Here is a 25,114-nt window from a genome sequence, read left to right as displayed (position 1 = left end):
CATTTGAGAAGTGCCTGCTACCCTTATAAATCAAATCAAATCAAATCAAATTTTATTAGTCACATACACATGGTTAGCAGATGTTAATGCGAGTGTAGCGAAATGCTTGTGCTTCTAGTTCCGACAATGCAGTAATAACCAACAGTAATCTAACCTAACAATTCCACACTACTACCTTACACACACACACAAGTGTAAAGGGATAAAGAATATGTACATAAAGATATATGAATGAGTGGTGGTACAGAACGGCATGGCAGATGCAGTAGATGGTATAGAGTACGGTATATACGTATGAGATGAGTACTGTAGGGTATGTAAACATAAAGTGGCATAGTTTAAAGTGGCTAGTGGTACATGTATTGCATAAAGATGGCAAGATGCAGTAGATGATATAGAGTACAGTATATACATATGAGATGGGTAATGTAGGGTATGTAAACATTGTATTAAGTGGCATTGCTTAAAGTGGCTAGTGGTACATTTTTACATAATTTCCATCAATTCCCATTTTTAAAGTGGCTGGAGTTGAGTCAGTATGTTGGCAGCGGCCGCTAAATGTTAGTGGTGGCTGTTTAACAGTCTGATGGCCTTGAGATAGAAGCTGTTTTTCAGTCTCTCGGTCCCTGCTTTGATGCACCTGTACTGACCTCGCCTTCTGGATGATAGCGGGGTGAACAGGCAGTGGCTTGGGTGGTTGTTGTCCTTGATGATCTTTATGGCCTTCCTGTGACATCGGGTGGTGTAGGTGTCCTGGAGGGCAGGTAGTTTGCCCCTGGTGATGCGTTCTGCAGACCTCACTACCCTCTGGAGAGCCTTACGGTTGTGGGCGGAGCAGTTGCCGTACCAGGCGGTGATACAGCCCGACAGGATGCTCTCGATTGTGCATCTGTAGAAGTTTGTGAGTGCTTTTGGTGACAAGCCGAATTTCTTCAGCCTCCTGAGGTTGAAGAGGCGCTGCTGCGCCTTCTTCACAACGCTGTCTGTGTGGGTGGACCAATTCAGTTTGTCCGTGATGTGTACACCGAGGAACTTAAAACTTTCCACCTTCTCCACTACTGACCCGTCGATGTGGATAGGGGGGTGCTCCCTCTGCTGTTTCCTGAAGTCCACAATCATCTCCTTTGTTTTGTTGACGTTGAGTATGAGGTTATTTTCCTGACACCACACTCCGAGGGCCCTCACCTCCTCCCTGTAGGCCGTCTCGTCGTTGTTGGTAATCAAGCCTACCACTGTAGTGTCATCCGCAAACTTGATGATTGAGTTGGAGGCGTGCATGGCCACGCAGTCGTGGGTGAACAGGGAGTACAGGAGAGGGCTCAGAACGCACCCTTGTGGGGCCCCAGTGTTGAGGATCAGCGGGGTGGAGATGTTGTTACCTACCCTCACCACCTGGGGGCGGCCCGTCAGGAAGTCCAGGACCCAGTTGCACAGGGCGGGGTCGAGACCCAGGGTCTCGAGCTTGATGACGAGTTTGGAGGGTACTATGGTGTTAAATGCTGAGCTGTAATCGATGAACAGCATTCTCACATGGGTATTCCTCTTGTCCAGATGGGTTAGGGCAGTGTGCAGTGTGGTTGCGATTGCGTCGTCTGTGGACCTATTGGGTCGGTAAGCAAATTGGAGTGGGTCTAGGGTGTCCGGTAGGGTGGAGGTGATATGGTCCTTGACTAGTCTCTCAAAGCACTTCATGATGACGGAAGTGAGTGCTACGGGGCGGTAGTCGTTTAGCTCAGTTACCTTAGCTTTCTTGGGAACAGGAACAATGGTGGCCCTCTTGAAGCATGTGGGAACAGCAGACTGGGATAAGGATTGATTGAATATGTCCGTAAACACACCAGCCAGCTGGTCTGCGCATGCTCTGAGGACGCGGCTGGGAATGCCGTCTGGGCCTGCAGCCTTGCGAGGGTTAACACGTTTAAATGTTTTACTCACCTCGGCTGCAGTGAAGGAGAGCCCGCAGGTTTTGGTAGGGGGCCGTGTCAGTGGCACTGTATTGTCCTCAAAGCGGGCAAAAAAGTTGTTTAGCCTGTCTGGGAGCAAGACATCCTGGTCCTCGACGGGGCTGGTTTTCTTTTTGTAATCCGTGATTGACTGTAGACCCTGCCACATACCTCTTGTGTCTGAGCTGTTGAATTTCGACTCGATTTTGTCTCTGTACTGAGACTTAGCCTGTTTGATTGCCTTGCGGAGAGAATAGCTACACTGTTTGTATTCGGTCATGCTTCCGGTCACCTTGCCCTGGTTAAAAGCAGTGGTTCGCGCTTTCAGTTTCACGCGAATGCTGCCGTCAATCCACGGTTTCTGGTTTGGGAATGTTTTTATCGTTGCTGTGGGTACGACATCGTCAATGCACTTCCTAATGAACTCGCTCACCGAATCAGCATATTCGTCAATATTGTTGTTGGACGCGATGCGGAACATATTCCAATCCGCGTGATCGAAGCAGTCTTGAAGCGTGGATTCAGATTGGTCGGACCAGCGTTGAACAGACCTGAGCGCGGGAGCTTGTTGTTTGAGTTTCTGTTTGTAGGCTGGAATCAACAAAATGGAGTCGTGGTCAGCTTTTCCGAAAGGGGGGCGGGGGAGGGCCTTATAAGCGTCGCGGAAATTAGTATAACAATGGTCTAGTGTTTTTCCAGCCCTGGTAGCACAATCGATATGCTGATAGAATTTAGGGAGTTTTGTTTTTAGATTAGCCTTGTTAAAATCCCCAGCTACGATGAATGCAGCCTCAGGGTGTGTGGTTTCCAGTTTACAAAGAGTCAGATAAAGTTCGTTCAGGGCCATCGATGTGTCTGCTTGGGGGGGAATGTATACGGCTGTGATTATGATTGACGAGAATTCCCTTGGTAGATAATGCGGTCGACATTTGATTGTGAGGAGTTCTAGATCAGGTGAACAGAACGACTTGAGTTCTTGTGTGTTGTTATGATGATCACACCACTTCTCGTTAATCATAAGGCATACCCCCCCGCCCCTCTTCTTACCGGAAAGATGTTTGTTTCTGTCGGCGCGATGCATGAAGAAACCAGCTGGCTGCACCGACTCCGTTAGCGTCCCTTGAGTTAGCCATGTTTCCGTGAAGCAGAGCACGTTGCAATCCCTGATGTCTCTCTGGAATGCTACCCGTGCTCGGATTTCATCAACCTTATTGTCAAGAGACTGGACATTGGCGAGTAGTATGCTAGGGAGTGGAGCGCGATGTGCCCGTCTCCGAAGCCTGACCACGAGACCGCCACGTTTTCCCCTTTTTCGGCGTCGCACAGGGTCGCCGGCTGGGATCAGATCCATTGTATTGGGTGGAAGGCAAAACACTGGATCCGTTTCGGGAAAGTCATATTCCTGGTAGGAACGATGATGAGTTGACGTTAATCGTATATTCAGTAGTTCCTCCCGACTGTATGTAATGAAACCTAAGATTACCCGGGGTACCGTTGTAAGAAATAACACGTAAAAAAACAAAATACTGCATATTTTCCAAGGAACACGAAGCGAGGCGGCCATCTCTTTTCGGCGCCGGAAGTTCTATGACCTTATAGGGTGGAGATTGGCTTGGGGAATCAATTATGTCGAAGGTTACACAAGCCAAGCAATTTCCTTCCACTTTTCTTAAGCCAGCGTCTATTTAGAAATGACTGGCTGTACTAGGACCAAAATATCTTGTTGTATTTCCAGGCCTTTCCAGTGCCCAGTTTGTTATGTGGGGCAGAATGGGCACTCCAACCTAACATATTGGCATCAGTACTATTAGAAGCTCAGTGCTAAAGCATCTCTGTGGTTTAGGCTCAGAGCAGAGGCCAGCTGGCCTTGTACGAAGGTCAATGGTTAAAACTAGATTCCAGCCCCCTGGGGGCCTCTCAAAATAACAATCTGAAGAAGATGAGTAAGTTGCTTTGGGTAGCATTGAGAGAGGCCGTGAGGGTCATTCAGTAAAAAAAAGTTTTCTGGGCAATCAATGAGGAACAAATACACGTCCTCTTTATGGTTTCTTCAAATGATTAATTTAGATTGGATACAGAGTTTACAGCATCCATTTGTGACCCACACAAACATTCTCCCACGACCCTCTTAAGCATGCATGCATGCACACATACAGTAGACTCAAACACATGCACCACCACACACAGTGCAAGAGCGGTAGATACTAGAACGTCACTCACTGCTCTACCACTTCAGGAAATGCCTGCTTCCCCTGAGCTATGCATTTTTTTTTCAGTGTTCAGTCAGCTGCTTCCTATCCCATGTTACACAATCATGTGGCTGTGGCACTAGACAACCCCCCCCCCCAGGACTGGCCTACTACCTCTTGGTAGGTGGACTCTCCAAGACATAAACAACTAAGAGTGAAAGGACGCTCATGTCCCGAATACCTCCCTGTGTTAGAATGTAGCGGTAGTTCTGTAGTTGAATTGTAATGTCCCTGCTACACGTGTCTGAGTTGGAGAGTATGGGTGGGTATCCCAGTGGCGGTAATTGCTAATTATGGCCTACAGATATATCTACCGTATGTCTGGTTAGAGTGACAAGTCTGCTGTTTTGTGACATTACACCGAACTTATTTAACCTTGGGCTCTGGGCTCTCCAAACCTTTTCCTGTCCAAGGCTTGTTGATGGACAGCATTGACGGCTGTGATTTGAATACAGTCTGCTGGTAATCAGATTCAGCCCATTAGTCAGTTCAATCTAACTCAGTTACAAAGCTGGCAGCCATGAAGCGTCTTTATAATCTCTTCCGGAGAATTCAGACGGTTGTCAGGTTGTCAATACATACCCAAGCTGCTATCCAATTGACGTGTTAACAAAATCTGCAGCCATGAAGTTGTAATCTTTCTTGTACATTCGCACGAAGCTGATAGTTAAATTGACAAAAGACATGTAGGTTTGCTATATGACTGGAGGTGAAGCTGTCAATCGTCATTTTCCTTGCGCTTCTGAGTTAATAATTCACCTTTCAAACGATGAGTGTACATGCTTGTATGCAAGGGGGAAGAGAGAGTGTGTTTAAGGATAGTTGAGATAATCCTATTTGGATTTTGGAAGGGTCGGTCAACGTTGTGAAACTGGGGTTGATGTCCTCTTCCTGCCGCTAGGTACTGCCCTTTTGTCATGTGACTGGAGGCAACCGAAAGAGACCTTAGACAGAGGTTGAAAATGTGATTACTGTGTGCGGTAGTTATTTTTACTTATCAAGCAAAAAATACAGTCGCTAGAGATAATGCCGCGTGAGAAACGAGATTGGACTTTGATGGAGTTTCTTTACACAGCAGCAACGGTGAGTTATGAGTTTGAACACAGGGTAACATACAACAACATAAAGAGTCACATGGGCATTGATCCCCTTTAGAAGCGCCTCGCCATGTGTGTGGACATGAAGAGACTTTCCTGTTCTATGGCTACATACCACGTGCACTATATTGGTTTTAAAGGCTGAACAAAAAATATAGTAGATAGGTCTACATCTGACTTGTAGTAAAAGTGAATACAATGGGGTTCGAAACTGAATGAATTTGTCCTTTTTTCCCTGACAACATTTTGTTGTAATGTGTGCAACAGGTGAAACGTGAACTTTGCAAAGATTTGTTGCGACAACAACTAATAATAATAAAGATTTGTTGCACTGTCCAATTCCAAAGGCGCCTGCGACGGTCTTGTTATTTTGTCAACAGCCCATTGACTGTTTGCGTGAGTATGTGAATGGAGGACCACATTTCTTCTATTTGTTGTCTTAATCAGTGATTTGCTGATAGTTACCCCTCGACTGTCAACAGATGGAGCGCGCTAGATATCTCAGCAGGGGAATGTGGTCAGTCAGTGTGTCTTGTAAAACTCCTGGCTCTGGCAGCCATTAGCTATGTGTGAATAGTGTTGGACAGCTAGAAGTGGCAGGGTATGCGTCCTTAATGGCACCCTATTCTCTATGTAGTGCGCTACTGTGCAGGGAATAGGGTGCTGTTTGGGACACAACTGTGGTGTGAGGATTTATACAATCAGCATGTTGTGAGTAACACCTCCCCTAGAAGTGACCCCATTAGAGAATAACTTTAGAGGAAGGCGTCTGGCATGGCAAATCGCCAGCCTCTTTTGTTTTTCCCTCGTAAAAGGATTAGAATTAAGAGTCCCCGCACCCCAACCCCCTTCCTCCTCTCTAAGTCACAGTATGACAGTATCCGATGTCACTGGCTATCATCACGCAAGCTTATGCAAGGGATATCACATTAATAATATTTATATAGCGCTTTTTATTACATGAAGAATCTCCAAAGGGGCCTCCCGGGTGGTGCAGTGGTCTAAGGAACTGCATTGCAGTGCTAGCTGTGCCACCAGAAACTTTGGGTTCGAGCCCAGGCTCTGTTGCAGCCGGCCGCGACCGGGAGGTCCATGGGGTGACGCACAATTGGCCCTAGCGTCGTCCGGGTTAGGCAGGGTTTGGCCGGTAGGGATATCCTTGTCTCATCGCGCACTAGCGATTCCTGTGGCGGGCCGGGCGCAGTGCACGCTAACCAGGGCACCAAGTATACAATGTTTCCTCCGACACATTGGTGCGGCTGGCTTCCGGGTTGGATGCGCGCTGTGTTAAGAAGCAGTGCGGCTTGGTTGGGTTGTGTTTCGGAGGATGCATGGCTTTCGACCTTCGTCTCTCCCGAGCCCGTACGGGAGTTGAAGCGATGAGACAAGATAGTAACTACTAACAATTGGATACCACGAAATTGGGGGGAAAAGGGGGGTAAAAATTCATTAAAAAAAATATATATATATATATTTTAAAAAGAATCTCCAAAGACGCTTAATTTTTTTTTTTTTAATAAAGAATGAAGTTAATTGATAATTCATGGGCTGCATGGACAAAGATCTTCCACAGAGGCGGGTGCAAGTCCAGATGACATTCGACTCGCACTAGGACTAGCTCCACTCCACTATCACTTAATCAGTGTGGGAAAGAAAGCTTTAGCATTGGTGGTCTACCCCTCAATAACGTTCGATGCATGGCCACCCTCGATTTTGTCAAGCTTATTTCCTTGCGTTTCTCTGAACGTCAACAACTAAGAATCAAGGTCAGTGGTTGAAAAGATGATTTGGTGGACAGTTTAATCAGACCTCAAAAGTGAAGGGAAGCAACTTTGAGGTACACTGGCCTGTTTACCTGGTGGTACCACTGGGGAGAAAGAAACAGTGGTCATATTTACACACAAGGCATTACCTTCGAAGACCTCATCAACAGATGGGCATGAGATCTCCTCGTCTGGCCTGCTGCTGCAGGAATGCAGTGACTCAACAGAGTATTACGTGATCACTTACTACTCTATATTCGCCACTGTAAACCTGTCCTTCTGCCCTGAGTGTTGCTGACTGTGTGGGATTTCAGCCACCTCTCGGCTCCTCTAATCCTCTCTACAACCTCGGTGTAAGTGACTAGCTGAGTACTCATTACACTCACTTTGCTTGTAACAAACCTAGTATATGTTAAGCAAACAGTAGGGGTTATTGCATTACTGAGATTAATATTTCAGTTTGCCTAATCTATCTGGTTTACTGTACTGGGGAACTGTAATTAGATATTAGAAAGCTTCCTCTGCGTCTCTTTTCACTTTCCACACGGCAGATTTGATTTCTCTTCTTGTGTGTGATGTTTATTTTGATAAAAGTTTTGTCTACCTACCTGGTTCCTAAGATGGTCCTGTGCAGGCTTCCCCAAACCATCAGTACGACCAGGGTAAAGCTACAGTATGACAACTAACGGCCTGTGAGTGTTCATGGTACCTACAGAATCGTATCACCAACCTCACTTCAGGGCATTGTGGAGGTCACTCTGCGATCCAAGTGACCTCCACTTTGACCTTCAAAGTGTTCTACGAAGCCTCCGCTTCACCCTGCCCCCCGGCTAAGCAATGATAAGACAAGGCAGAGCACACTGCGTGTTCACATCTCCCCAGCTCATCTCCTATTTACATTTACATTTAAGTCATTTAGCAGACGCTCTTATCCAGAGCGACTTACAAATTGGTGCATTCACCTTATGATATCCAGTGGAACAACCACTTTACAATAGTGCATCTAACTCTTTTAAGGGGGGGGGGGTTAGAAGGATTACTTTATCCTATCCTAGGTATTCCTTAAAGAGGTGGGGTTTCAGGTGTCTCCGGAAGGTGGTGATTGACTCCGCTGACCTGGCGTCGTGAGGGAGTTTGTTCCACCATTGGGGTGCCAGAGCAGCGAACAGTTTTGACTGGGCTGAGCGGGAACTGTACTTCCTCAGAGGTAGGGAGGCGAGCAGGCCAGAGGTGGATGAACGCAGTGCCCTTGTTTGGGTGTAGGGCCTGATCAGAGCCTGAAGGTACGGAGGTGCCGTTCCCCTCACAGCTCCGTAGGCAAGCACCATGGTCTTGTAGCGGATGCGAGCTTCAACTGGAAGCCAGTGGAGAGAGCGGAGGAGCGGGGTGACGTGAGAGAACTTGGGAAAGTTGAACACCAGACGGGCTGCGGCGTTCTGGATGAGTTGTAGGGGTTTAATGGCACAGGCAGGGAGCCCAGCCAACAGCGAGTTGCAGTAATCCAGACGGGAGATGACAAGTGCCTGGATTAGGACCTGCGCCGCTTCCTGCGTGAGGCAGGGTCGTACTCTGCGAATGTTGTAGAGCATGAACCTACAGGAACGGGTCACCGCCTTGATGTTAGTTGAGAACGACAGGGTGTTGTCCAGGATCACGCCAAGGTTCTTAGCACTCTGGGAGGAGGACACAATGGAGTTGTCAACCGTGATGGCGAGATCATGGAACGGGCAGTCCTTCCCCGGGAGGAAGAGCAGCTCCGTCTTGCCGAGGTTCAGCTTGAGGTGGTGATCCGTCATCCACACTGATATGTCTGCCAGACATGCAGAGATGCGATTCACCACCTGGTTATCAGAGGGGGGAAAGGAGAAGATTAATTGTGTGTCGTCTGCATAGCAATGATAGGAGAGACCATGTGAGGATATGACAGAGCCAAGTGACTTGGTGTATAGCGAGAATAGGAGAGGGCCTAGAACAGAGCCCTGGGGGACACCAGTGGTGAGAGCACGTGGTGCGGAGACAGATTCTCGCCACGCCACCTGGTAGGAGCGACCTGTCAGGTAGGACGCAATCCAAGCGTGGGCCGCGCCGGAGATGCCCAGCTCGGAGAGCCTATCTGATCACTCAGTACCTTAAAATGCAATGACTCATGAGATACAGTTCTTGCTGGGTGCAGAGCCAGAGGCCAATGCACTTTAATTTTACGCTTTTAAGTCTTCCAAAGCCACACAACCATTGCGTGCCATTGTCCTCTAACAATCCATTGCAGTCACGAACATGTCCAATGTTTAACCCCAGAACATCAGCACTTAGTTATTAGTTACACCACAACGCCTCCACCAAGTACCACCAAGTACCGCCTCCACCAAGTAGCAGGACATTAAGGTGTTCTATCCAATCTAGTTGTGGACAAAATATGTAAATATGTTATTGCAAGTTGTGGAAAAGCCCCATTTGCTGATTCAATGACCTATATGGCACATGTACAATGCATGTTTTCTCCTCCCACAGTACAAGGCTGAGAGAATGTTTCTGTAAAAAGAAAAACATGAGTGAGAAAGTTATGAGGGTCAAAGAAACCAAGACATGCTAACCTCTCTCCGTTACCAATAACGGGAGATTGGCATGTCTTGGGGGTATGATCTTTGACCTTCGGTAACTTTCATTATTCACGATTAATTCAGGATTATCCATAAGCATGGTAGTATCCACATTCATGCAGACGTGTTTAGAAATATATTATATTCTTATTTACAATAAAAGTGATTCCAAAATGACAAAACATTATTTACCATTATTTTCTATTGGGTACAATATAATTTGAAACACAACCAAAACAAACTGCAAATGCATCCAACAAGTTTGTAGCATCTAGGGCTGTTACGGTGACCGTATTACCGCCACGCCGGCAGTCACGAGTCATGACCGCAGTTAAATTCCACGTGACTGTTGATTCACGATAATTAGGCTACTTCAAAACTGCACTTGCTAACAGCCATTAAGTCACTAATGGCACTCTAATGGTCCTTCTAATCACTCTGATATCAATGCAAATGTAATCAAATCAAACACATTCATGATTTAATTTAATCATCTGCAGAGGTAACAATAGCCGAAACCAACATTTTAGAAATATCTGGCCTTGAATTCTGGCCATGACTTTTTTTAAATCTTTTTTTTATTCAACTGTTGTTTAACTAGACAAGTCAGTTAAGAACAAATTCTTGTTTACAATGGTGGCCTACGGGGAACATGGGTTAATTGCCTTGTTCAGGGGCAGAACGACAGATTTTTACCTTGTCAGTTTGGTGATTTGATCCAGCAACCTTTCGGTTACTGGCCCAAAGCTCTAACCACTAGGCTAACCACGTCTTCCCATATGAACAGAAAAGAGCAGAAGATCTGAGCGGTCCCATCAGATCGGATTTGGATTCAAGTCAAATGTGAAAGATCAGCCAATAAATCTGGATGAAGACATTTTACGAATATGCGAGAGGAATGGTGATCTACTTAGAGAAGAAACGGGACCTGAAAGCAACCCCCGGGACCCTTGATAGTGCGTGCCGACACCGAGATGAACTGCTATATGGCAGAGAAGGAACCAGACACATCTGCTGACCCCCTGTCACGGTGGCAGCATAACCACTCTTGTTTTCCTTTATTGGCTCTGCTTGCCAAAAAGTATATGTGCATGTGTGCTACCAGCACTGTGTCAGAGAGGGTGTTCAGCACGGCAGGGAACATAGTTACCTCTCTCCGGTCTTCACTGAAGCCCGACAAATTAAACATGCTGGTGCTTCTTAATCAGAAGCTTACAGCCTAACTTTGGCGAGTGCTATAGCCTATGATAGTGGACTGCAACATTTTTGCAAAAAACATACCTTATTTACATTAGTATTCAGACCCTTTGCTATGAGACTCGAAATTGAGCTCAGGTGTATCCTGTTCTCATTGATTATCCTTGATGTTTCTACAACTTGATTGGAGTCCACCTGTGGTAAATTCAATTGATTGGACATGATTTGGGAAGGCACACACCTGTCTATATAAGGTCCCACTGTTAACAGTGCATGTCAGAGCAAAAACCAAGGAATTGTCTGTAGAGCTCAGAGGTAGATTTGTGTTGATGCACAGATCTGGGGAATGGTACCAAAACATTTCTGCAGCATTGAAGGTCCCCAGGAACACAGTGGCCTCCATCATTCTTAAATGGAAGAAGTTTGGAACCACCAAGACTCTTCCTAGGGCAGTCCTAAAGCTGGCTGCCTGGGCCAAACTGAGCAATCGGTGGAGAAAGGCCTTGGTCAGGGAGGTGACCAAGAACCCGATGGTCACTGACAGAGCTCCAGTGTTCCTCTGTGGAGATGGGAGAACCTTCCAGACAACCACCTCTGCAGCACTTCACCAATTAGGCCTTTATGGTAGAGTGGCCAGACAAGCCACTACTCAGTAAAAGGCACATGACGGCCCACTTGGAGTTTGCCAAAAGGCACCTAAAGACTCTTTGGCCTGAATGCCAAGTGTCACGTCTGTCGTAAACCTGGCACCATCCCTATGGTGAAGAATGGTGGTGGCAGCATCATACTGTGGGGATGTTTTTAGGGTTGCAAAATTCCGGTAACTTTCCCAAAATGTCCAGGTTTTCCAGAAATCCCGGTTGGAAGATTCCTGGATTTCCCGATTTATTCCCTTCTGATTCCAGGAGTTTTCCAACCAGGATTTCTCGAAAATTGGGGAAAGTTACCGGAATTTTGCAACCCTAGATGTTTTTCAGTGGCAGGGACTGGGAGACTAGTTAGGATCCAGGAAAAGATTAACGGAGCAAAGTACAGATCCTCGATGACACCCTTCTCCAGAGTGCTCAGGACCTCAGACTGGGGCGAATATTCACCTTCCAACAGGACAACGACCCTAAGCCCACAGCCAAGACAACGCAGAAGTGGCTTTGGGACAAGTTTCGGAATGTCTTTGAGTGACCCAGCTAGAGCCCGGTCTTGAACCCAATCTAACATCTCTGGAGAGACCTGGAAATAGCTGGGCAGCAACGCTCCCCATCCAACCTGACAGAGCTGGAGAGGATCTGCAGAGAAGAATGGGAGAAACTCCCCAAATACAGGTGTGCCAAGCTTGTAGCGTCATACCCAAGAAGACTTGATGCTGTAATCGCTGCCAAAGGTGCTTCATCAAAGTACTGAGTAAAGGGTCTGAATGCTTATGTAAATGTGATATTTTTTATAAATGTGCAAAAATTTCTGAACCTGTTTTTGCTTCATCATTATGGGGTGTAGATTGTTTTTTCCCCCTCATCAATGTAATCAATTTTAGGATAGGGCTGTAACGTAACAAAGTGGAAAAAGTCAATGGGTCTGAATCCTTTCCGCAAGGCAATGTATGTTTTGATTTAATAAGACATTATAAGGTTTGTATCATTCACAACTAAAGTTTCCAAATAACTATAAATCAATCGTTTAGCACTTCTTTCAAATCATTTTTTAAGCTGAACACAGAATAACGGCTCCATGTTCGCACGAGCTCATCAGTCATTTGGGAAAAATATCCTTTCAATTTTATTCAGCGATGTTCAATTATATTGTTAGTATAAAATAATAGCACTGGAATTATAAGCATACCTTGTCTGTTAAATTACTAGCCTGCTGCCATTGGCATGGCGCATAGCCAGATCAGTAACATACATAGGCTGACTCAGATTTATGTTAATCTGTTCTTCTGAAATACATTTTCTTCATATTATGTTTTATTTTACCTTTATTTAACTAGGTAAGTCAGTTAAGGGTTAACTGTCTTGTTCATGGGCAGAACGACAGATTTTTACCTTGACAGCTCGGGGATTCGAGCTTGCAACCTTCCGGTTGCTAGTCCAACGCTCTACCCACTAGGCTACCTGCTGCCTTTTATAGGAAATACCTGCCTAAAATAATGGTTTCATTGTGATCGTGTATAGGCTATTAAATGTATTTATTAGATTTTTAAAATGTAGATGTTTCAAAGGTACGCATCAGCAGCTTGCATGTGTGGAACCCCTTTATCAGTTAACGGTCAATTACCGTGAGACCAGCAGTTATTTGCCACAGCCCTAGTAGCATCACAAGCTTGATGTAGTCATTACATGCTATAAATGTGGGACCAAATACAAAACTTTTGACTTATTTATTTATAAAAATATTTAGGGATGTCAATCATTTTGACCCCTCCCCTTTTAAGAAAAACATGTATTACTTGTTAGACAAAATCTCTTTCTCTGAGCAATTGTATTATACTGAACAACAATATAAACACGAAATGCAACAATTTCAAAGATTTTACATAGTTAAATTTCATATAAGGAAATCAGTCAATTCGAAAGAAATTCATTAGGCCCTAATCTATGGATTTCACATGACTGGGAATACAGATATGCAATGGGCCTCACAATGGGCCTCAGGATCTCGTCACAGTATCTCGGTACATTCAAATTGCCATCGATAAAATGCAATTATGTTCATTGTCTGTAGCTTATACCTGCCCATACCATAATCTTACTGCCACCAATGTTGACATCAGCAAATCGCTCGCCCACATCACACCATACATGTGGTCTGCGGTGGTGAGTCCTCTAAATGACGTTGGAGGCAGCTTATGGTAGAGAAATTAACATTCAATTCTCTGGCAACAGCTCTGGTGGACATTCCTGCAGTCAGCCTGCCAATTGCACGTTCCCTCAAAACTTGAGACATCTGTGGCATTGTGTTGTGTAACAAAACTGCACATTTTAGAGTTGCCTTTTAATGTCCCCAGCACAAGGTGCACCTGTGTAATGATCATGCTGTTTCATCAGCTTCTTGAAATGCCACACCTGTCAGGTGGATAGATTCTCTTGGAAAAGAAGAAATGCACACTAACAGGGATATAAACACATTTGTGCACTAAATTTGAGATCATCTTTTTGTGCTTATGGAACATTTCTGGTATCTTTTATTTCAGCACATGAAACATGGGACCAACATATTACAGTTCGTGTATTTTTGTTCAGTGTAGTATAAAATATAATTTCCCTTTTTTTTGTATGTGATGTAGCTCAGTATTTGAAGTATTTATTTTATACAGTCATCATTGTTCGTCTTTATCACGGGTGTCAATAATTTCAGACCCCACTGTGTACATACACAGTATAGTGTATATACCCTGAGTGTACAAAACATGAACACCTGCTATTTCCATGACATAGCATTCACCTGGTCAGTCTGTCCCTTATTGATGTCACTTGTTAAATCTACTTCATTCAGTGTAGATGAAGGGGAGGAGACAGGTTAAAGAACGATTTTTAAGCCTTGTCACAATTGAGACATGGATTGTGTATGTGTGCAATTGAGGGTGAATGGGCAAGGCAAAATATTTAAGTGCCTTTGAACGGGGTATGGTAGTAGGTGCCAGGTGCACAAGTTTGTCAAGAACTGCAACGCTGCTGGGGTTTTCACACTCAACAGTTTCCATGTGTTTCAAGAATGATCCACCACCCAAAGGACATCAAGCCCCATCCCACTCCAAGGCCTCTGACAGAGATTTAGGGTCTAAAGTACCTTGGTCAATATTGACACGTACCAAAGTTAAAATGAGGGAGGTGAGTGCAAGGTATTGTTTGAGGACCATTCAAACACGGCTTGCCCTTTCAGGTGCGGTTGGTTTGTCCTCAGAGCGAGAATAAATGCAGAGTCTTGTTTATTCTAACACGGCACAATCATAAGAGATAGGTTAGTGCCAGGCTGGGAGATACAGTTCCGATTAGCGCATCACGTGGTCACAGGGAGAGGGCTCTCTGCTCATTCTTGGGTGAATTATAAAGGGTGTTGCGATTCAGAGCCCCACAGTGTCGCCGTAGACGAGGGCATTGCCACTTGCCTCAAACACCACTCCTGACTCCCAACACTCATACCACAAGTCATCCCATTGAAACATGAGTCTGGTAAGTCCCTTAAATCACTGATGGAAGAGAAGGAGAGCATATTTTTTGTCTTTCTATTGCTGGTTCTTTTGCTGTAAGGGTTTGTTATTGCACATGTTTTTGGTTGTGGGAAATAGTTTCACCTCGCTGGCAATCCCTTACACATCCTCTCTAGCTGTAGAGATTGACTGTGAACTGCTGTGCACAGTAATAGGCTAAAGGCTGTCTTTACTACTCCTGGAGTTCCTAGTGAGTGGGGATGTTTTTCAGGTAGACTTGGCTGTCATTTTCCAACTGAACTTTCATGCTTTATTGAAAAATAGTATGTGGTTAAGATTGGCAGCACTACTCTTGGATGAAGTGCCCATCAACTGGCATTCATGTGTTGATTGTATTGGAAAGGACTACAGACTATCAAAACTTTCGAGATTTCAATTGTAGCTTACAGGTCCAAAGATTGGAGACTGTTGCAGAAAGCAACTCTCAAATGTGTTTTTAATGTAGGTCACTGAGGTAAGGATGAGGCCCTTGTAGTCTACCTGAGCAGCTTCGTGTGGAACTGTCTGACTCTCGACCTTTTGAAGGTTGAACAGAAGGGTCACGTTGGGTCAATATTGATTATTTGTGGCTAGGGCTGTGGCGTTTGGAATTTTCGTCAGCCGGTAATTGTCAAGCAAATAACTGTCGGTCTCACGGTAATTGACCGTTTAATTAACATAAAGGAGTTCCACACATGCAGCTACTAATGAGTGCCTTTGAAACATCTACATTTTATAAGTCTAAAGTGTATTATAAACAGGTTGGTTTGTAGTCTGAATGCTGATTGGCTGACAGCCGTGGTTTACCACGGGTATGACATTTATTTTTACTACTCTAATTACGTTGGTAACCAGTTTATAATAGCAATAAGGAACCTTGGGGGTTTGTGATTTATGGCCAATATACCACGGCTAAGGGCGGTATCCAGGCACTCCGTGTTGCGTCGTGCAAAGAACAGTCCTTAGCCGTGGTATATTGACCATATAACACACCTCCTCGGGCCTTATTGCTTAAATAAATCAATTGAATTGCCTGTACACCATTACAATAAATCCGTTATTTATTTTACCTAGTACACACATGGAGCGGTTATTCTGTGTTCAGCTTAAAAAGTGATTATTTGAAACAGGTTATGTGTTTGAGGTATTTGGCAACTTGAGTTGTGAATGATACAAACCTTAATGTCTTATGAAATTAAACATATATGAGCTGCATGATTCCACTCTATTGATAATGTAAAAAAAGGCATACCATTTCTTGTCTTAGTGTAATTGCCTAGTATGTGTGAAATTAGTTTCGATTTAAAATGACCAATATCAGCTGGGCAGGCTAAACATCACCATTATATAATGATTAAGCTGTTACGATTTAGCATACACACAATTATGTTTATGGTCTATTTTTTTCTTTCTTGAGACAACAAAAAGCATCATGGTGACATCAGCATTGTGACAAATAGTGGCTGTAGGCTACATATATAGACATTTTTGTATTTTCTCGTTTTTTTTTGTTTAAAAGGGGTTTGTTATAAAGTTAATGAAAAAAAAATATATGAATAAAAACACTGAAATAGTATTACATGTAAAGCAAAAGCACACGTGAGGAATAAATAAGACACTTCTAATTATAAAAATACAACCCAAGGGAAAATTGTAAAACTACTGCACTCAAGGTTTTAGCTAACTGTTGCCTATAATGGCTATTGTTTCAGTCCACTATCATAGGCTATAGCACTCGCCAAAGTTAGGCTTTAAGATTCCGATTTTAAGAAACGCCAGCATGTTTACTTTGTCGGGCTTCAGTGAAGACCGGAGAGAGGTAACTATGTTCCCTGCCGTGCTGAACACCCTCTCTGACACAGTGCTGGTAGCACACATGCATTTATACTTTTTGGCAAGCAGAGCCAATATAGGAAAACGAGAGTGGTTATCCCACCACAATGACAGGAGGTCAGCAGATGTCTTTCTCTTCCATATAACAGGTCATCTCGGTGTCGGCACGCACTCTCAACTTTAGTTGTTCTACAAAAGTTAGGCTATATGTTTTGATTTTTAATACATCACGTGTCTTTCTCACAGGCTACAAGTGAAGACAGACACATCGTGGGACGCAACTGCTTGCATCCTTATCCAATTCCGAGGTGCATATTGAAGATATTGGAAGGACTGTCCACATTTACTTTTCGTCAGCCAACAAGATGACTAGGTCTACTGAACAGCAAAAGCACTAGCCTATGTCAATCTACTATCCCCATAGTAAAAAAGTCTACCTATTCTGTGTGAGAAATAAATATTCAAAAAATAGTCTGGGACAGTTGTAGGATGCAATAGATCCCAAATTAATACAACTAATAGCATAAAAAAATATGTTTTACGCAATGTGGCTGACACAACAGATAAGAACGTTTGGCTTAAAATATTGATAAACTATTAGACTATTTCTTCACATTATAAGCGCAGCAATGCGCACAAGGCAGTAGGCTATAAGCGAGAATGTTCCATTTGCGGGAAAACACCATTATCAAAAGTGACCGCGAATGTGATTATGCATGTAATGGTTTTATTATAAGATGCATTTTTATGGTGAAAATGATCTTCCCCAAACTTGAAACTCACGCGCTGCTTATGTTTGCCAGTTAGGCTGTAAAGCGGATACATGTGCCAAACTTTTTTTTTGGACACTTTAGTTGTGATACAAACCTTATCAAAACATATAGGCCTATGGGCTAGGCTACATGAGGTGTGCGACTATGATTTAGAAAAAGTAGAGGACAAAAAAAGCTGTTTCTTATGCTGGGCATTATTCACGAGTGATGATGACATGTAATTCACAAGTGGTAGGCTAATATTGCCACCCATCAGACTTTCCTAATATTAAGCATATTGCTTCTCTTTACAACAGGAGTAATATTAGCCAATCACTTGTGAATTATATATTAGTACTTGTGAATAATGCCCAGCATAAAACAGCCTTTTCTCTCGCAACTTTTTCTCATCATAGTCGCACACCTCATGTAGCCTAGCCCATAGGCCTATATGTTTTGATAAGGTTTGTGTCTTAACACATACTAAATAATATATAGGTGAAATTAGTTTTGATTTAGAATGGACCATTATCATGCACCTGTCTCCAAATGGACAGTGGGAAAAAATACATGTAATCTATGCACTTAAATAGTGGATGGAGGATGCTTTTCCCATGATTCATTTTCATGCCAGCCAGGTAGGCTATACTCCTGTTGTAAAGAGAAGCAATGTGCTTAATATTAGGAAAGTTGAGCAATAAATATAGTAGGCTTAGCTGATGGGATCCTCCTCTTTTTAATAGAGGTCATCACTCTGTTTTCTCCCGCAATTGCATAGCCTATAGAAATATTGCGCAACATTATATCATGGGCTCTCATGAAGTGTTTTGATTAGATTTTCGTTTACATTTGCATTGATGTCAGAGTGATTAGTGGGACAATAGAGTGCTGAGTACCAGGCAGTAAGTTTGGTAGGCTTCTAATGACCATCAGAGCTTGGAGCAGCCTAATTAACATGACTAAACGGTCATGTGGAATTTGACTGCCTTCACGACTCGTGACTGCCGGTGTGGCGGTAAAATGGTCACCGCAACAGCCCTATTTGTGGCACATGTAGACACTGTCAGAGATTCGTCTGCAAGGTTCTGTGTTTTACGCCTGTGTGTGGTATGTGTGTATTTGTAGGTCACACTGTAACTCCATGACATGGTAGCCAGTGCTGTGAAGATAGTTTTGTGCTTTATGAATGTTTTCTTACTGTTTCCTTTTTCCACATTTCTTCCCTATAGTTTACACATTGCTAAAATATTTTTAATTTAAGGTAGAAAATCACAATGATTAAGCTAAGAGTTACTCCATACACGTAGTGCAGATTCTTTTATTTATTTATTGGTGTTATTTGGTGTAAGATGGACGAGTAGGTAAAAAGCCCATTGTCCACTCCATTGTCTACAGACTGATGGAGAGTGTGAGGTGGAATAATCATCTCATCAACCAATGTTTTTTCCTTGGTCCCCCTCGAGTGCAGGGGAGAATTTAATCTACCGATGACATGTTAAATGGCCTGAGAAAGGGTTTGGAGGGGCGTTAAATGAGGCATGGTGCCGCGACTGTTTGGCCAGTGTCACAGGAGTGGAGAGTGCTCAGTGAGGAGCCGCACAATCAGTACTATAGCCACAGCAAAATCTGCTTTGCCTTAGCGCTGGACAGAGGAGACGAGGAGAGGATCCCCCACTTTGTTGGGATCAAGTTCACCTGTGGCTCCACCTTTGCAACCATCCTTATCACAGCACGCCTCCGGCAGAGGTGGTCTGCAGCCCGATCTAGCACCCTGCTGCAGGGGAAAACATCACTTACCTCAGGGTTTCTCAGCCCTCTCCTCAGGGACCACCAGGCGTTTCACATATTTGTTATAGCCCTGAACTGGCACACATGATTCAATTATTATTATACTGAACCAAAATATAAACACAACATGTAAAATGTTGGTCCCATGTTTCATGTGCTTAAATAAAACATACCAAAATTTTTCCATACGCACAAAAAGCTTATTTCTCTCAAATGTTGTGTACAAATTTGTTTACATCCCTGTTAGTGAACATTTCTCCTTTGCCAAGATAATCTATCCACCTGACAGGTGTGGCATATCAAGAAGCTGATTAAACAGCATGATCATTTCACAGGTGCACCTTGTGCTTTTTGTCACACAAGATAATGCCACAGATGTCTCAAGTTTCCAAGGAGCGTGCAGTAGGCATGCTGACTGCAGGAATGTCCACCAGAGCTGTTGCCAGAAAATCTCTACCCTAGGCCGCCTCCAACGTCGTTTTGGAGGAATTATCAATACGTCTAGCCGACCTCACAACCGCAGACCATATGTAATCACGCCAGCCCAGGACCTCCACATCCGGCTTCTTCTCCTGAGGGATGGTCTGAGACCAGCCACCCAGACAGCTGATGAAACTGTGGGTTTGCACAACCAAATAATTTCTGCAAAAACCGTCTCAGGGAAGCTCATCTACGTGCTTCTTGACCTGACTGCAGTTTGCTGTTGTAACCGACATCAGTGGGCAAATGCTCACCTTCGAATGCCACTACTGGCACACTGGAGAAATGTACTCTTCACGGATGAATCCCGGTTTCAAATGTACCGGGCAGATGGCAGACCGAGTGTATGGCGTTGTGTGGGTGAGCGGTTTGCTGATGTCGATGTTGTGAACCGAGTGCACCATGGTGTCGGTGGGGTTATGGTATGGGCAGGCATAAGCTACGGACAACAAACACAATTGCTTTTTATCAATGGCAATTTGAATGCACAGAGATACCCAGATGAGATCCTGAGGCCCATTGTCGTGCCATTCTTCTGCCGCCATCACCTCATGTTTCAGCATGATAATGCACAGCCCCATGTCGCAAGGATCTGTACACAATCCAAGGAAGCTGAAAATGTCCCAGTTATTCCATGGCCTGCATACATGTCACCGATTTGAGCCTGTTTGGGATGCTCTGGATCGATGTGTACAACAGCGTGTTCCAGTTCCTGCCATTATCCAGCAACTTCACACAGCCATTGAAGAGGAGTGGGACAACATTCCACAGGCCACAATCAACAGCCTGATCAACTCAATGTGAAGGAGATGTGGCACGCTGCATGAGGCAAATGGTCACACCAGATGCTAACTGGTTTTCTGATCTACACCCCCACTTTTTTTTTGTGACCAACAAATGCATATCTTGTGAAATCCATAGATTAGGGCCTAATTAATTTTATTTAAATTGACTGATTTCCTTATATGATTCCTTGAAATTGTTGCATGTTGCCTTTAAAAAATATATTTTTGTTCAGTGTAGTTGATCATTCGAGTCAGGACTTACCTCCGCCTAAAATGGACAATGGCTCAGTCCAGACAAGGACCTTGGCACTCCCATGTTGATCTGAAAGAATTGGATAAGTATTAGCAATATAGTTGTAGCTTTAACTTAACCTTCAGAAGACTTGATTACATTTTCGCCATACTGATTTACGTCTATCCAAACCGTTCAGATTTACTGTGGGTCTAGGATGGGGGATGTTTCTGAATGGGGCCTACAACATGGTTCTTTCTCAATTCGTCTTTCCTTGATTCCTTGCGTCCTTATCAAAACCCATTGGAGAAGAAGGTTCGATGGGGGAGACTTGGACCTTCTCCTCCAATACAATTAAAAGGAGTCGAGGAATCAAAGAAAGATTAATTGAGATGAAGCCAATACCTTTTTTCCCTGACTGATCTGAATTGACCCTGTCCTCCCTCTCTTCCTCTCTCAGCCAGAGGCGCCGTCAGCCTCGTCCATGCGAGGAGCGGTTGAGGAGGATGAAGGGGACCTGAACAAATCCCTGGGGGTCCAGCGCTTTCAGCAGATCCTCAGTTCCGCCCCCAGGGTCCCCGACGAGCAGCATCGCACCTACAACGAGGAGGACTTTGAATGTAAGCACACATACACAATTGTTCACACAACTTGCATACACGCGTAGGTGACTCACATACTTTTTTTAACCCCCTTTTTCTCCCCAATTGTTAGTAGTTACTGTCTTGTCTCATCGCTACAACTCCCGTACAGACTCGGGAAAGGTGAAGGTCGAGAGCCATGAGTCCTCCGAAACACAACCCAACCAAGGGTACTGCTTTTTTAACACAGCGCGCATCCAACACGGAAGCCAGCCGCACCAATGTGTCGGAGGAAACACCGTACACCTAGCAACCTGGTCAGCACGCACTGCGCCCGGCCCGCCACAGGAGTCGCTAGCGCGCGATGAGACAAGGATATCCCTGCCGGTCAAACCCTCCCTAACCCGGACGACGCTAGGCCAATTGTGCGCCGCCCCATGGGCCTCCCGGTCGCGGCCGGCTGCGACAGAGCCCTGGGCTCGAACCCAGAGTCTCTGGTGGCACAGCTAGCACTGCGATGCAGTGCCTTAGACCACTGCACCACCCAGGAGGCAGGTGGCTCACATACTTTTGTAGAAATTGTGGAGTGGATTACCTTAATTTTTGTGAATCGTAAATATAAACCATTGATTTACTAATAAAATAAGTCCCTCTGAAAACCACACAAAATGTTTGATCTGCTAACCATTTCCCTCCTGCAGACCACCGTCACTCCTCGCACCACATCCACCACCCCCTGTCCAAGCTGCCCTCCGATGGGAGGAGGAAGAAGAGCGGCAAGAAGAAAAAGAAGGAAAGAGAGCGCAAGGATAGTTCCGGCCCAACCAGCAACACCGCCATTGAGGAAGGAGAGGATGAGGAAGATGATGAGGAAGAGGGTGGAGAGAGCCACACCCATCTCTCTGAGACAGATTGTGACACCGTCAAAGAAGACGTACAAGTAATGACACATCTTTCATGTTTTCAAATGCGCTTTAACATTCACTTCAGTTGTCTGTCAGTTGTTTTTTTGAAACATGAACCAAAGGTAGCTTAGCGTAAGTCAGGGTTCCCCAAACTCGGTCCTGGGGCCCCTCCTGGTTTTACGTTTTGCCCTAGCACTACACAACTGATTCAATTAACCAACTCATCAAGCTTGGATTATTTGAATCAGTGTAGTATTAGGGCAAAAACCAAAACATGTACCCAGGTGTGGCCCCAGGACCCAGTTTGGGAAACCCTGGCGTAAGGCAATATGCATATCTTACACCACTGATACTGGGTTCTGCATGCCAAATGACACCTTATTCCCTATATAGTGCATTACTTTTGACCAAGGCCCAGGTAAAAATGTAGTGCACTATAAAGGGAATAGGGTGCCATTTGCGACACTGACATGTTTTTTTGCAGTGTGGCTGTGGTTCAACAGATCGAATCCCCCTGTCAGCATTATCATATTTTCCTCTATGAATATTTAAACACAAGCTTAATCAATTATTTAACTGGTTTGGGGTTACACTGTTATAACACTGACAACTATTGTGTTCTGCCACACATGACCGGTTTTGACCTGTGATTGTGTGATATGCGTACAACATTACTTGTCCAAGCCATCACCCCAAGCTTTTCTCATATGAAGCTTTCTTTTATTCTTGAAATATAAAATAAATGCTCAAGAGTGTGAATCCTCACAAAACCCTGACGAAAAGAAGACCATGATTTTTGGGATGTTTTTATGAAATGTAATCCATAAAATAGTCCTTTGGAGGAAGGATTGTTGACATGTATATTTAACATTTTTATCTAAAATAATTGATCAAAGTTGGCATATTTATGACATTTTTGCCTCACCCATGTTTCCTTTGATAACCTTTTACTGCAGTGGGCTAACTGGGTCGGTCACACAGTGTTTCTTCGTAGTGTTAAACAAATCTACTTTGAAACAAAAGTACACACCTCACACACATGGTTATGGGCAACAGCATTAAAAGAAGACACTAGTACCATGTCAGATACAGAGTTGAAATGTATTACATTTAGAGTTTGATTATTCTCTTATTTAGTTAGAGTTTATTAGGATTCTCATTAGCCGACGCCAATTGCGACTGCTTGTCTTCCTGGGCTCCGACACATAACTAAAAATACATTACAGACAAAGACAATTTATATACATTTAAAACAATAACATAGACATTACAGACTTTTATATTTAAAAACATTTGGTCACATGGGGGAGAGGCATTGTGGCGTGAGGTGTCTTTTATTTGTTTTTTTAAACCCGGTTTACTGTTTACTGGCACTGTATGAGATGGGAGTGCCATGGGTTAATGGCTCAATATAATTTCTAGATTTCCCCCCCCCCCCTCAACCTGGGGACTATGAAGACACACCTGGTATCATGTCTGGTGGGGTAAGTATGTCTGTCAGAGCGATATATAAGTTGATTATACAGGCAATTTTGAATATTTCTCTCAAAAACAAGAATTGATGCTGACAATCTCTCCTCTACTTTTAGCCAAGTGAGACTGACGTGCAGACTGTTGACATTAGCCCTCTGTGTACACTGAAGGGCAAGACTTGCTGCTCTGTTCTGGGCCAGCTGCAGCTTTTCTTGGTCCTTCTTTGCAGCACTTGACCATATCGCTGTGCGATAGTCGATATTAGATAAAACTAGAGCCTGCAGGATTTGTTTTATCGACACTGGTGTTTAAAAATGCTGAGCATAACTTTATCAAAGGCATACCTCTCCCCTCTTTGCAACAATTGAATCAATATGCCTTGACAATTTACAGTCTAAGTTGACACCAAGGAGTTTTATCTTCTCAAAACAGCCACATCATTCATTACCAGATTCTGCTGAGGTCTAGAACTTAGGGAATGATTTGTACCAAATACAATGCTTTCAGTTTTAGATATGTTCAGGACCTTTTTTGTTACTAGCCACCCGGTCCAAAAATGACTGCAACTCTTTGTTTAGGGTTGCAGGGATTTCACTAGCTGCGGTTGCAAACCCTCTGTGTTCTATTAGATAGATAGCTCTCATCCCATGACATGACAGAGGATGTAAAGCCATAACAGATCAATTTTTGCCGATTTATGGTCAATAATCACAACGGCTGCACTGAAGTCAAACAATAAATCTCCCACTCTCTTATTATCCATTTATTTCAGCCAATCACCAGTCCTTTGTGTCAGTGCAGTACATGTTGAGTGCCCTTCTCTATAAGCACGTTGAAAGTCTGTTGTTAATTTGTTCAGAGAAATAGCATTGTACCTGGTCAAACAACCTTTTTCTAAAAGTTTGCTAAGAGCCGGCGGCAAGCTGACTGGTCAGCTGTTAGAACCAGTAAAGGGCGCTTTTACCGTTCTTTGGTAGTGGAATGACTTTAGCTTCCCTCCAGGTCTGAAGATGAACACTGTTCTCCAGGCTCAGATTAAAGATATGACGAACAGGAAGGGCAATGTAGTCTGCTACCATCCTCAGTAGCTTTCCATCTAAGTTGTCCAAACCAGGTGGTTTCTCATTATGGATGGACAACAATCATTTCCCCACCTCTCCCACACTAACTTTACAGAATTCCAAATTACAATGCTTTTCTTTCCTTATTAGGTATTTTATGCATGAATATGATGGCTCACAGTTTGCCCACTTTGCCAA

General features: G+C 44.1%; 1 protein-coding gene across 5 annotated transcripts in view; it reads left to right on the top strand.

Annotated features, from left to right (window-relative positions):
* Nucleotides 1-25,114, top strand: part of LOC139531920 (anion exchange protein 2-like) — a 99,342-nt gene that overhangs the window by 54,706 nt on the left and 19,522 nt on the right. For 3 of the 5 annotated variants that reach the window (XM_071328897.1, XM_071328896.1, XM_071328900.1), the window contains 2 exons: nt 21,357-21,516; nt 22,179-22,417. In XM_071328897.1, the coding sequence (XP_071184998.1) occupies nt 21,357-21,516; nt 22,179-22,417 (399 nt within the window). Of the gene's footprint in view, nt 1-5,122; nt 5,276-14,901; nt 15,010-21,356; nt 21,517-22,178; nt 22,418-25,114 lie in introns of those variants that run through there. The other 2 variants (XM_071328898.1, XM_071328899.1) reach the window with 2 other exon arrangements.

The sequence above is a fragment of the Salvelinus alpinus genome, chromosome 10 (genome assembly GCF_045679555.1).
Source record: "Salvelinus alpinus chromosome 10, SLU_Salpinus.1, whole genome shotgun sequence".
Classification (NCBI taxonomy): Eukaryota; Metazoa; Chordata; class Actinopteri; order Salmoniformes; family Salmonidae; genus Salvelinus; species Salvelinus alpinus.
This window is presented reverse-complemented; position numbering and strand designations above follow the sequence as displayed.